General features: G+C 39.5%; 2 protein-coding genes across 2 annotated transcripts; both read right to left on the bottom strand.

Annotated features, from left to right (window-relative positions):
- Nucleotides 1-582: 582 nt before the first annotated feature.
- On the bottom strand, nucleotides 583-2,283 carry LOC106165295 (uncharacterized). Its single transcript, XM_013543459.3, has one exon. The coding sequence runs from the start codon at nucleotides 2,281-2,283 to the stop codon at nucleotides 583-585; it is 1,701 nt and encodes a 566-aa protein (XP_013398913.2).
- An 8,635-nt stretch (nucleotides 2,284-10,918) lies between these two features.
- LOC147760737 (uncharacterized) lies at nucleotides 10,919-13,159 on the bottom strand. The gene is made up of 2 exons (XM_087018344.1): nucleotides 12,893-13,159; nucleotides 10,919-12,772 (listed from the first exon to the last, which is right to left on the bottom strand). Exon 2 carries the CDS (start codon nucleotides 12,570-12,572, stop codon nucleotides 11,466-11,468), a length of 1,107 nt encoding a protein of 368 aa, XP_086874470.1. The 5' UTR covers nucleotides 12,573-12,772; nucleotides 12,893-13,159; the 3' UTR covers nucleotides 10,919-11,465.
- Nucleotides 13,160-14,886: the final 1,727 nt, after the last annotated feature.

Below are 14,886 nucleotides of genomic sequence, written 5' to 3'. Positions count from 1 at the left end.
ACCACTGTAATCCTAAAGCTGGACATATTGGCAATGTGTCTCTGTTAAGGTCAATGCACTTGACTCGTCTACATAAAAGTCATTCTTAAGAAAGGCAATGACGTTTGATGAATACTCATCTTGGTAGTCCTCTGCTTGTTTCCTCAGGCCATACAATGCGCATGCTGGTGAACTTATCGCTCCAAATATATGAGACGTCATTCTGTATGTGATGGGATTACTATTGAGGTCACCGTCTTTCCACCATAGGAACTGTAAAAACTTTCCATCCTCTTCTTTCACTTTAAACCTGTGAAACATGTTCTCCATATCATCCATGATTGCTACTGACTGCTCTCTAAACCTCAATAAAACACCTATGAGCGAGTTATTCTGATCAGGTCCGTTCAACAGGCGCAATCAGGTCCTTTCGTTTAGCGCAACATTTTCATGTTTTGCACTGGCATCAAACACCACTCGTAATTTCTCACGTTTCTTGGGGTGATATACACCATGATGTGGTAAGTACCAACCTCCATCTTCATGAGGTGATTCTTCTGCATAGCATTTATCTATGAGGTCCTGAATAAAACTGTTATAGTGCTAATAATACTTCGGGTTGTGGATTAGCCTTTTCCTTAGCTGCTCTAGTCTGATCCCAGCTGCTGGTTTGTTGTTTGGCAATGCTGCATGTCCATCTTTAAATGGTAGTGGTATCTCGTAAAAACCCTCGTTGAAATGTATGCCCTCCTCCATAATCTTCGTGAACTTCTGGTCTTGAAGGCTTAACCTTTCATCTTTCTGTTGGTCGAAACCTTGGTCAAAGAGACTGCAAACCTCAGCGGGGCTGATCTCTGTCACTTGTGTTCTAAAGGCAAAGGCACGTGTTGCAAAGCTCTTGTTCTCATCTATGGGTCTTGATTTGTCCACTGGCCCTACTATACCCCAACCTAGGTTACATCTGTATGCATATGGTTCCTCTCCTCTACCATGTACGTATTCCAGACCTCTAATGGCTTTCATACAGTTTACTCCCAACAGCAGTCCTACCTCTATGTCTGGGCGATAAGGAGTAATCTTATCAGCAATCGAGTGCAAGTGTGGCCATTTCTTAGCAGTTTCTGGTCTGGGTATCTGCGATCGCTTAACTGGAATGGAGTCTCTGGAGTATGTATCTAGGAGCTCAATCAATGTCTCTTGGTTCAGACCTCTCACAACAAGTCCTCCAACTTTCCTGCTCGGGACGGTTTTTTCTCCAAGTATGGTTGAAAGTCTGATGTCTACATACTTCCCTTTACATTCGAGTTCACTGAGGGTCGAGGACTTTACAAAGCAGGCATCTGACTGCTCATCTAGTACTGCATATACCACTGAATAAATGTCTGGATTATCCTCGTGGTGCACTACAACTGGCACTATCATGGAATGCACATTCTCAGAACTGTGGGTGGTATGGCATACAGCTGCTCCCACTACTTTACTAGTGTAATTGTCATCGTGTTGAATTGTTGGATGATAAGAGTTACATTTTTGGCATTTCATTTTATTTCTGCATTCATGTTTTCTGTGACCATATGCAAGGCACCCAAAGCATAAACCATAATTCTTTATAATGCTGATTCTTTCATCCATTGTCCTTTCTTGCATTTCTGGGCATTGGTGAAGTTTATGTTGTTCCTTGCATAATATACACTTGTGAACGTGTCTTTCGCTGCTGGATGCAGAGGTACTAGACAGTACTGTTTGTGCTGGAACTCTTCTCCTTGGTGTTGGTATAGGTCTCTCTGGTGGTGGAACCTTTCCAAAAATGGGGTCAGCCAATTTTCGTGCTTCTTTCTGCACAAAATCTACGAATAACTGAAAGGTTATCTTCTGTCCCCTTTTCTTCCTTTCATACACTATGCTTCTCCATTTATCATGCAATTTGAGCGGCAGCTTTGTCATTAGCCTCTTAAGGTTATCAGGATACTCGAGGACTGGGATGGCATCTATTTCTTTTACTGCATACTCACATTCCCTTAAAAATATGCCGTATTTGTCTAGTGCGACATAATCATCATGCTTTATCACTGGCATCTGTAAGGCACGGTTTATATACGATGTCGCAATCTGTTCTTGGTCCCCATACCTTCTCTCAAATTCCTTCCATGCGGCCTTATAACCAATGGATGCATCTAAGTGAGCGAATCCTAGCGTAATTTCATGAGGCTCACCTCTGGTGTATTGCAGTAGATAGTTCAGTTTTTCATCGTCAGAGTCGCATGTTTCTATGATTCTACTTTTGAACTGTCTCTTAAACCACATATTTGATCGGGTCACCTTCAAATACTTGAATCTGAATTCTTGGTTTATTGAGTTCCTTTGCTATCGTAGTTTGCTCACACAAAGTGAGTGGGGCACAAGATGTTAGTGCGTTTTTGGGAGTAGATGTCTTTTTTATATTTGACTTTGTAAAGTTAAAATGCTTTTCCAACTCACACATCGTTTGGTCTATATCCGACTCTACCCTTTTCAGTTCTGCTTGCAGAAGTATCATTTCTGCTTGTGTTGCCATCTTTTCTACATACTATGCTGATCGTCTTTCACTAAATCGTCGCTGAGTTTCTACTATTACGAATAAGCAAACTTCTTTAGTCTTTTTCACATCTATTTTATTTGCTTGTCATTGAAATTGTCACGTAGAAACTGAAATGAACAAAATACATCAAATTAAGAAATCATTGGCCAACTTGATCTGTCTATTCTGAGGGCAGGAGAAGCACCTGCCCCAGCAAGTTATGAATATTACTTTAGCCAAAACTGACATACAATTAAGATCATCCCCGGCTGAAAATTCTTGAATATAATTTGTAATTTTAATTATTTAAAAATACATAACAAAGCAAAATGCATTAAAAATGAAAAAAAAAAAAGAAAACTTCAGTATACGAGTATGTTTCAATTTTTTTTTTATTTCCTTGGAATCTTCAATGGCCACGTCATTTACCTGCTGGATATGACAATCAGAAAACTAAATCAATTTTCAAGTTCAAAATTGGGCCGTTTTCCCAGAGTGTCACCCTGCCACCCAGTGGTTGATAGATTCCTTGACTAAGTGATCATCAAAACTTGACCCCTATAAAACTGCTGTCAAAATTTGGTTAACTTAAGCATAATATTCCCTAAACTTGACCTCCAGTCAGATTTGATTCTTTTGAGAGCACTGTATCCTCTCTCCACCTGAGAAGTGGACACGGTGAACAAGGCAATTTCAATTAGCATTATTGTATGTATTCTAATCTTTGTCTGGTATCCTAGCCTTGAAACAAATCCATACACATATCTTTACTTTTATTCACTATAAACATGCCACCTATGTGCTCTTTAAAGGCAGGCCACTCTCAATGGAAGTCTTTTGGGTCAAAGCCCATCCTGTTTAATACTTGAAGAAAGTATTGTTCCAGAAATTGTTTGCTATGAGAAAGGTTTCTAGGGTAAACAATATCCAAGACTCTACAAAACACCATCTCTTGTTCAGTCACACCTGCATCAACAGCACCATCACACAAAATCGTATGGAAATAAATGTTCCCTGGTCTTGACTAGAACACCTCTTCCCTTATTGTCAGCTGATATGAAATTCGGGATTCTGTTAAAAATACATATAATATAATGATAAAATCATACATGTATGTAGAAACAAGAAATTTATACAAAGCAGATAAAAACTGAAAATTAATGAAAAATCCATAGATTTTTAAAAAAAACTCACCTTATTGTCAGTCTCACACCAGTTGTTTATCAAAGTAATTTCTTACTATACTATATAGTATTAATAATTCCTTGATCCTACTAGCAATAGGCTAGTTAAAAAAATAATGAAGTATTGGCTTTTATATATATAAACACTTAATTACTTTCTGCTTTGTCTAACTGGTATCTTTTCATCATTTCATGCCATCAAGTCCATCCTCATGCGATAGCTTAGGCAAGGATAGGTATGCTGTCAAAATTTCTCTAAAACTGAAAAAGCACAATGCATAGGTCATAAATTTAAAGTGCGCATATATTGGTCATAAAGTGTGGCTCTGCCTTGTCAAACGATTTTTTAAAACTTGTTAAATTTGAAGACTTTATTACTACCAACAATTTCAGATGAATTGAGAAAAATTGTTTAAAAATCACAATATTTAAACTTATAATGTAAAACATCTTTGAAACCTGCCCAAGAAACGATGAGCAAGTGGCGCGCGCCACTTGCGCTGCGCCAGATGCTCGCACTCCTCAACTCCCCGCAAACGATGCGCTCTTTGCTCTGCAGAGATGCCTCCTGGCCTGCCCCTATCGGACGCCCCGCGAACTGTGGGATCATGTGATTAAGGAAACATTACATATTGTTGTTTTTTCTGATAGTAATGGATAATGGTGCCCACGTTAATCAATCAGACTAACTATAACTGTGTACATTTTTGTTGACTTCGCTGGGGGCTGCCATTTTTCTTTGTTTCCGGCTACTGGCACATGCGCATGGCGTGAGCAATCGGCGCTTGCACCCCGCACACGCTGAGACATTTGCCTCAAGAGACCAAAAAAATCAAACACGTGAGAAATTTTGCTCAGCCGCGCGTGAGGCAAAAATCTCACCAAAATACCCCCGCACACGATGAGAAAACGGTGCAGCGCAAGTGGCGCGCGCCAAATGCTGACCGTGTGCGGGCCCCGTAATAGGTGTGTATAGACACACACACACCCTATTTCGAAAAGGTCTAGATACAAAAAGGTTCTACCTGGCCAGAATACGGAAGCATCTGCTTTGGATATCATGGATGAGATGCCTTGGTGAGCAGCGTGAAGTGCATAAAGTATTTGTTCCGTGGTGGTATAATAATGCGATCCTTGTAAATAATAACACCATCAACACTGTAGATGTGTTCCCTGAATTGGTGGTATTCGCGCAATGAAGGTGGCAATTCATGGCGGTGTTTGGGGATTCCTGACTCAGTGATTGACAGAAGCTGATTCATGTTTCATCACTTGCTGTAGCCTGCCTAACTTGGTTCCATGTAATTGACTTAATTGTGGAATCAAGGGCATAAATAGCAGAGTCAATCAAATTTTCCTCAATGTCAGTGTAATCATTTACACCATCCATTAGTTTGATGCCTCCTATGAAAGAGTGAAAGATGTCAGCGGAATAAGGCAAGTCATAAGATTCAGCAGTACTAGAAATATCGTCTTGAAGCTGCATTTTGGGTGGGTGCCGTTCCCCTGTTGGGTGACGAGATATTGCATCTGCGGCTTTCTGCTTAGCACCTGGGAGATGAATGATACGGAACCTGTAACGGAGAGTACGTTCCTTGAGGTTCCTAAGACGTGTGTTGGATATGGCATCAAGGGATCTGTCTCCAAAGATTTTGAGAAGTGGCTTATGGTCAACAGCAATCACTAGGTCAGTACATCCAAGAACAAAGAATCTTGCTTTGTCTAAAGCATAAGCCACGGCTAGTGTCTCTCCTTCCACAGGTGCATATCTGGATTCAGCAGGATGTGTGAATCTACTACCTACAAGGACAATTTTCCATCCTGTTTTGCAGCAAAATGGTTTTGCCACTTTACAATTGCAATGTTTCTGGAATAACCAAAAGCCTATTCCACTTTTAGACCAATCTGTGGCCAGGCACGTTGTTTTGTTCTTTTCGTATATCCTGACACCCTCTTCTATTTCGTTGATGATTACTTGTTTGGATTCCTGAAAATTTGATCTAACTCTTCAGTCCATTTGAAAGGCGTGCCAGGTTTGAGTAGCTCACGAAATGGTAACATCCTATTGGCCATGCTGAACACATAAGAAACCTGATTTAGGAGACCAAACCAAGAACGTACATCTGTGATGTTTTTAGGTGTTGGGAAGTCTGTGATTGCCTGCAGGTATTTAGGACAAGGTTTTACACTGTCCATTGTTATTGTGAATCCAGCAAAATCGACCTGGTCTGCAGCAAATACAAATTTATCAATGTTGAAAGTTATCCCGTTTTTTCCACATATATCCAACCATTCAACAGCTTGCCAAAAGCTTTCTTCAATAGAATTTGCCCACAGTAGAGTATCATCTACATATTTAGTTTTTCTGGGAATGTTGGAAACGATATCATCATAACGGTGGGTGTAGGCATCACCCGAAGCGATATATCCTTGAGGAGCAACGCAATACCGATAACGCCCCCATGGTGTTATGAATGTGGTGAGATGTCTGTCATCTTCATGAAGTGGGACGCTATAATAGCCGTTCCATGCATCAAAGACTGTCTTCTTTTTACCTTGTGGAACAAATCTTGCTTGATGAAACGGTGATTGAGTATGATGTGTTTCACGTTTAGCATGGGCATTTAATGCTTGAAGATCAACAGTTCTGCGAAGTTTGCCATTCTTCTTTGCACAAACGACCATCCTATGGCACCATGTAACTGGTTCTCCTAGTGGAACGGGTTCAATAACACCTAGTTTCACATCTTGGTCTAAGCCAGCTTTGACTTGGTCTTGCCAGTGTAGTGGTACTGGTAGAGGGGTATGGTATGCTTTGGGTTCTGCATCAGAGTCCACCATTATTCTCATAGGGGATCCATTCATCATTGTGAGTGGCTGGTGGGTACACATGTTAAAAGAGCTGGATCTGTAATAGTCAATAAGCCATTGCTGAAGCCGCTGACGGTTTTCTTCTGTTGCTGGATAAGGAATAGGACGTGAAGGCGGAGGTTGGCGTTTTGGGCATTCACAATCGGCATTTATTTCATATCTTTTTGTATCACCGGCTGTTTGACAAGCATCTCCAACTTGAGGGAAGTCAATGGAAATGAGACCGAGGTCAACGCATGCTTTTCTGCTGAGGAATATTCTGTCTGATTTGTCTGTGATGTAGACGATCTGTCTCGTTGTGTGGTGTTTTCCAAGCTTGTCTTCACCCGAGAATCGGCACCCAGAATGTTAATTCCTTTGTTATTTGCTGCATGCATTTTCATTTTACCTGGAATGAGATCCCTTTCAGTTAACTGAAGGGGTTGGATTGCTTTAATACCAGCAAGACAGCTTTGACATCCAGTGTCAGCCATTACCGTACTTGGATTAAGAATGTGTACATTTACCCCGTGGACCATTTGAAGATTACACTGCGATTAATGCGGTGGAAAATACAATAGAGAGAGTGTATAATGACAGGGTCGCTAAACGATTGTTGACGGCATATAGTAACTAGCCTAATCCCCTGGTCGCCTGGGTAGCCACGCCCCCTTAGAGTACTTATGTAAACAAACGGTCTCCCGTAGCGAACTATCCTTTTGTTCAACAGCTTCGCACGTGCAGCTGATTATGTATGTAGTGACACTATAGCTAACTGCATATAAATTTGTGCTAGCTGTTATTTGATTCATTCTGCTGTGTCGGATGTTGTGGATCAGCCCACTGGATCGTCGACTTATGTTTTTCTGAAGTTTGGTGGTGCAGATTTTGAGTGCTTAATTATTTACCCTCCTTCTAACAAGAGAAAGGGGAAGGGAGATAAAAAGAGAGAGTGTCAAATGAAACGGGTAATGAGTAATACATTACATTAAATAAAGGGACTCGCGGTGGAAGAAACGATAGACTGTTTTGCATCAAGGTATGCCATTATAATCCGACATGGCCCATAACATGATCCATAACATGACTCATTGTTGTATGCCTTATATTTGTGCCGACTTATATTTTACTCTCGTTCATTTCGTGAAACTATTTCCTTGAATAAAAATTTGCCTGTATAAATTAACTTTGTGACATGAAGTAATTAATAAAATGTGCCTGTTGAAAAGGGGGCTTTTCGTAACTAATAAAGGTTCACTATTCAGAAAAATATCGTCGCCGTTCGTCGCCGCTACCTTCAGGAAAGCGTACCCTCCGCGTGGATCACCGGCATTTTTGATTATCTGACAAATTGGCGCAATTTACGTTTTAGCTAATAATTCTGAATTTACTAATATTTTGGACTAAGTTCGATGTCAGATTCATAGCAATGACGGAGAGCCGCCAGAGTAACTGTTTAATTTTCTAAACTAATCAAACTAGAACGCGTGGCGATAAAATGTGTCACTAGATCTTGTAAACACTCAGTGAAATGCACATAGTGACTATATTCAATGTGCCGTCACTTAATTGCTTTCTCGATTTCATTAATTGACGATAGTAATTGCAGATAACAAGGAAGAGGAAATGCTGAAGACAAAACAACGTCGGGTCTTTGTGTGACTTTCTCCCTAAACACTTTTTATGTTGCTGTCAAAGAAAAAGGAGTCTAGATAGCGATTATTTAAACCACTGCTGCTGCTTTTGCAGGTAGACTTCCTCGTTTATCATTTAAATGCTCCCCTCCCCCAGCAGACCCAACTTGATGCATGTACGTCTTGGTAGCTATAGTACAGATCTTGGTTCAAGTAATGAAAGGTTTAAGCACAAAACGATAATTTGAGGCTATTTTTTCATTCAAGACAAAATAAAGTATCCATGGTGTGTGACAATAGGGACTTTACAAAGCTTAATTTGTCCTTAAATATATATTCCAGTAGCATAGGCGAGCGATGTAATTGTAACCTCAACTTGAGGTATCCTCGATGAAAGCGGAGTACAAAAATTAACTTTTTTAAATATCGATTACAACATGCTGTACAGTGATGTTGAGACTAAAGGGTTTAATGGACTTCTTTGCCTTAAAAGCAATTCATTTCAATATTAAAAGAAACAGTTTTTTCGGGGAGCGCGGGTAGACAGTTTACGTCAGGTGATTCGTTAAAGTCGAGGAGTGTTTCACTATCAAATGTGTAAATCATATATGTCATAAAACACTATAAGAAAGTTTTTTGTTACGATCTGCAACATTTGTTCATTTATATAGCAGGGCGAAGTTAAAGCCAGAGGTAAATAGAACCTAATACCGTAATCCTCCTTGTCCATTTATTTAAATCGTATCAAAACGTTTGATACACAATGTTCATTAAATTCATAATTTTGGCGATTTATTAAAACCATATTGGTACATAAAAGTTTAAGATTAGCATAAGTTAAGCAACAACCAGTATGAAGAACAACACCCTTTTTAAATGAGGCAAGACACCCTCTTCACACTGATTATAACCTTGAGAAAGACATTATGCAACTTAGGGCCAAGGAGTTATGCAAAGTTCTTTCAACTCGTGTGTGAATACAACACTTTCTTTGTCACTTTTACAAGACAATGGAGGCGAGCAAGTAGAGTAATTACAATATACAATGAAAAGGACATTAGTATAGAAAGCTTACTTCGGGTCAGCCCTTTGCTTGTTCGAATGAAAGAGATAGATATCGCGCCGCGACTCCCTTTATTAAACCTTCGTGTGATTGTGTAAAAGTGTGAAAGACAGACAACGGTCTTTAGTCGCTGTTGATATTGTTCGCGATTAATATTGAAGTATAACTCCTTCGCCTGCATGTAAACGTGTTACTTTTCCTCATGTTCACTATATTTCTTTTAGGTGGTTAAGACAATGGGATGAGATCGATAAAAGTAAAGGTTAATCTAAACAATATTAGATGTGCATGTACCAAGCATGTTTAAATTCTTGAATTTCTAACTTGTTAAATCTTTCATACACGGCCTCATATATGTATTACTCTCAGGCCTTCGATATTATTGTGTTACACGGGACTCCTGGAAACCTGAAGCACAGGTCTACGGAGTCTTGTTATCCTTCATGCAGTTTTATGGCTGGGATGAACACTGCGAAGTAGAAACAGGCTTTACTTAGCTTTACTTGATGCACGACAGTTTAAACAAAACCAGTCTGCAAGGCTTGCTTTGATTTGGCGTTAACCTTACACTGGGTTTAAAAGAACAAATATAAATATGTTCGATGGATTAAATGCCGGCTTCGTTATATTTTAACTAAATGCGTTCATTTGCACAGTTACACAGATAATATTTTTAAGTTGTCTGTCGTTCAGCACGCATTATAGGCGAGTAGCTAAATAGTGACGGTGATCAATCCAAGCTCAATCTTGGCAAGTATCGTTTACAAAATAGATCATGTTGAATAAACTTAATTACGCTTTAATAAATAATCAACACACGGTTCGGTTATTGTACTTGAAAGCTTTCGATCAAAGACGTTCAATGAAATCACAAATCATTTGACGATTAAAAAATGGACATGTTCAAGGGGCAGTTTTTGTTTCAGCTAAAGGGAATTCAGGTACAGGTAGAGGGTTCAGTTACGTGTTTCATCGGATGATAGCATATCACGCCCTAGGTCTAAGCGAGTTGAATAGAAGCTTTTTATCCAAACATCCTATTCCTAACTACTGAGTTAGGACAAAGGTCTAGTAACATGCACTGTGCAATTACTATTAAAGGATCAGATGCATACTTGATTGTTTTTCCTCTGGTGTCGCACGTATGCATCCTTTCTTGAGTGATCTAAAACAAGTCGCTAGTGTACCATGTTTCTCACTGTAGCAAAATATGTTCGACATAGTGTTTCTGAACGGCAGCCGGAGACACAGTAATTGTATAGGCATGCTTTAAGCTTGTTCGAGAGATAATAACAGTCGAGTTTAACAATAGATAGCGAGCTATAGTAAGACCCCCTCCTCTTTAACTGATGATTTACTCTTTTAATTGACCGTACTTTCGTATATTGTATGATCATACAGCCAGACTTCCCCCTGTTGCACGTTGTAGTTGGATTGTCATTGCGCCTATGTCAATGCACCTCATTTAATTTCAATATTATAATATAAGCATAATATAAGTAATATGTTATTTCCTTATTCCTCTTTCATTATCATTCATGTTTTATAAATACTTGAACGCTTGAATGCAGATATTTCAAATTAAAACGTAAGTACATAAATGAATTATACATTAATAAATTAATGCAATAGGAATTTTTTGAGACAGATTGATGCTGACGCTCATGCATTTCAACCAAACAAACAATAATTAGTTCAATTTTTGACTGCGGAAATTTCATAAAGGATAAAATAACTGATAACAAATTTAACTAGCAGTTTGTTAGCAACACTAAAAACCAGCTGCGCGTGCCAAACTAGTGAACAAAAGGACAGTTCGCTTCGCGTGGCACGCCTTAGCATGGGTTTAGCCTCTTCAAGCTATAATCCTATCGTCGCAACAAACAATAGGGACCTTCTGGCTGATGTATCCTGCTGTTGATTACACCTAGTTACAGCGGATTGTCACGCTCGCGCTGGGCCACAGAAACCGGCGTCATGGGGTTCACTCGTATTAAGTATTGTGTTATTCCACCTAAGCTATTGTGTTTGTGCGTTCGAATTTTGAAGGGATTTATACGGCCCTCCATTGTTTGTCCGCCCCCTTCTATTCACAAGATAGGGATTAAAACATTTCGAACGATGTTACACCGGTGTACAACGGAAACAAAATTATTCCGACCACTGTACATTGAGCATTGTAGATGTAGTTTGAAGGTCTACATTGAAGCCAAGATCAGAATAATCTTGAGAGGATACAGTGGCTTGTAATGAAATGTATGGTTGAGGTCTTGATTAACTGTACTTTTGATCCATTTGTCATCCAGCTGATTATATAGGTGGTGATCTAATGCAATGGCATTTGCAGCTTGGTCTTGGTCCAATTCACCTATTGTGCATAGCGTATAAAATGACTTATTGCTATGCTCCATAAAAGCAGATTCCCCATGATTAGTGACTGACTGTGTTTTGGTGTTTGATGAAGATGAGCGACCAAGCTTGGGCTTGTTCTTGTTGCGACACATGTGGTCGAAGTGGTGACTGTGTTCACAGTGTTTGCAGATATGGTTGTATGCTGGGCACTCTTTCTGACGTGTGCGAAATGGTGCTTTAATACCATGGCCTTTTTCCCCACAGTAACTGCATATCTCAGCTTTATCAGACTTTGCATACCTTTGAGCGCGTCTGTACGAGCTAGTAGCATGGGCACCTTCGGAAGCATTTAATGTCGCAGATGAACGTTTCCCAGATTCTTTAGATTCAATAAATCTGAACACGTCTTCAAGGTCCATGTTCTGGTTCATATTTCCAAGTAGGTCCAGCTGGATTTCATTATCGGCTATGCCACGACTTGAAATGTCCCTTAATATGCAATCCGTGTAATCTACATCTGTTTCACAGTTAGGGCATTTAAGTGTAAATTTACAAATACTAGCTTGACCTTTGATTCTTGCCCCAAACTGACAAATTGGTTCTTCTCTGTCCTGCCGCATCTCGTGTAGAATGACTCGGGCAACCATGGGATTTTCTTCACGTACTGCCAGTCTCTTGATAGCAGATAGTACCTCTTCTTCACTTTTGTTTGGAAGAGTTCCACCAGCTGAGTGGGTGATATTTTTCCTAAGAGTTTCATCACAGCATTCCAGTAATTGCATTACACGATCTTGGCCAGTAATTTTGGTTGCTATGGTATATTCTTTCCATCTAGTCAGGTAAGTAAGTCCAATCTTCACTAGTACCCGCTGTAGATATTGTGGGGCGACGAATCTTGTCAGTTTTGACCTTTGTAGATGACTGAGAGGAAGTGGCATTATGCCTTTGTGCATGTATTGTCAATAGTGTGTTGACAATGGTATCTGCCACATCTTCTGTCTCATAAGTGCAGTCTGGGAATGGGCACTTTACAACTGGCATGCTGGCCTGTAGGGTGGACTGTTTACCGGTAGACTATGGTCATACCTGAGCCTTCATAGATAAGATGGACACTATTTGATTTCCAATCTTTATTAACTGGAAACAATGAAGGCTGAAATGCATACAAACAAACTATTAGTAAACTCAATAATATAATAAATGGAAAAATATGAAATACACAACAAAGAACTAGATTATGAAATACTGATATATGTAAATAAATGAAAGTCACCTCAGGTATAAAAAGTCCTGCACACCTCCTATCAGGGTAAGGTCCAGTGTCTGAGTGATTCACTATATACAAAGTGTGCATAGAGAGAATGACATGTTCTCCGGGTAAGTACTGATGCTTTATAATGTACTGGTGCAACACAGCCTTTGGCTACATCTAATATTTGACTAAGTACTCTTGGTAAGCAATTACCTTTGAATGAAAACTACAATATGCTCATTATCCTCTAAAAAGACAATAGGTCGCGCCGTGGTTTATTTCGTGTAAAGTCACGTCATCCACGAAAGCGTTCCACGCACCAATGCACAGGGTTAGTTACTCGTGCTTGGCTTTGCCTCGCCAATTATCTGCTCTATTTCTCGTAAAGCTCAGCGCCTCGTTCTTTATCTATACCATAACTAGGGATGTTATATGACCGTGGCGATATGCTGATCACTGAAGCCTGCCCATTTAGCCAAGCTTCAGTGAAGATCGAAGGCAACCTCGAGCCGCTACTCAAAAGTATCTCGCTTCACTCGACATTTCTACGTAGTGTCTCTCGGAAAACTCGGATTTAACCTCGATGTAGTCTAGAATTTCACGACTACATCTTGGTTAAATCAGTCGAGGTCTCTTAAATGCTGAAAGCCAAATTTAAGACAGAGTGATCATGTGACCTTCTTGGCATCAAGAGAAAAGTGACGTTGCTTGCGTTATATACCTACCAGTAAACAAATTTAAAATCTCTCACACTCTTGAAAAATTAGCATAAACTTTTCACGTTTAGCAATTATTATCTACAATTTTATAACACTAAGTCATATCATATGGTTATTGTTTGAAAACGGGAATAAGTTAACATTTAAGCCACACGTGCATACAAATTATTTGTAAGTCTGCAACTTTTTAACGAGGGTTGTGTTATTTACCTTTTGCTTCTTAGCTGTTCATTCTTCCCCTTTATCAGATATATCGGTAAAAATCAAATCTATCCCCCCTTTAAACTTGTAATTTCATGTAGCACATAAATGCCATGAAAACCAGCACATGTATATTCCGAAACTGCCTCGTAGTAAAAAAACGTGGAATTATTACTCCTGTGGACTTGAAATAAACATCCGCTTGATTTTGACTATATTCCGTAACCGTCTCGTCGTCAGAGATAACAATAAATACTAGTAGAATTATTATTCCGTGAACTTGTAATAAACATCCGTCTAACTTTGACTATATTCCGAAACTGCCTCGTTGTCATAAATATCACCAAAAAGTAAATTTCTTTCTCCTTTGCGCTTGTGAAAAATTAGTTTGACTATATTCCGGTCCGATGCTTCTTGTTTATCAGAAAACTCACTAAAAAGTAGAGGTTTTGCCGTGGGACCTTTTTTCCGCAACAGTGCCAGCTAGGTGTGGGTCAGCTGAGACGCGCATGGTCAGTGTCGACGGTTGATTAAATACTTTTCAAGCCAGTTGGACGTCCATGACAAGTATTTAGCAAAATTGACCAAATAGGTCAGACATTACGTAAGAATATTTCCGTATAACATCTCTAGAGCGTGATATAGGGTTACTTTATTCGGTTTAAGGGGTGTTTTAGAATGAAATGACTGTATTTTTTCTCGGTATGTATGTCAAATAATACACTCTCACCCTCTCGCGATATATGCCATGAACACGATTATACGCTTAACTTTGAGCTGACGCTCGAGGTGCTATGGCATATACCGCTCGGGTGACCCATATTTCACTGTGATTTCCACAGAGGTAAAGAAATTCCCATTAAATTAAAGAGACGTCACAAATATCACCAAATTAACTCACACTTAGCTTTGGAGTGTGCTCGTTAACGACCACATGCCTAATAGCGTGTGTGTCTACCGCGTACTGCAATTATCTCCTGTAGGCAATATGGCAAGCATTCAGCAAGGGTATCAGTTCTGTTGAGTTCTTTCTTATACGCTGGAAAAGGGTGATTTTATGAGCTCAAAGTTAAGCGTATAATCGATTCCAGAAAC

The sequence above is a fragment of the Lingula anatina genome, chromosome 7 (genome assembly GCF_051362555.1).
Source record: "Lingula anatina isolate TDL-2025a chromosome 7, LinAna3.0, whole genome shotgun sequence".
In the NCBI taxonomy this organism is placed as follows: domain Eukaryota; kingdom Metazoa; phylum Brachiopoda; class Lingulata; order Lingulida; family Lingulidae; genus Lingula; species Lingula anatina.
Note: the sequence above shows the minus strand (reverse complement) of the source record. Positions and strands in the feature narration are given on the sequence as shown.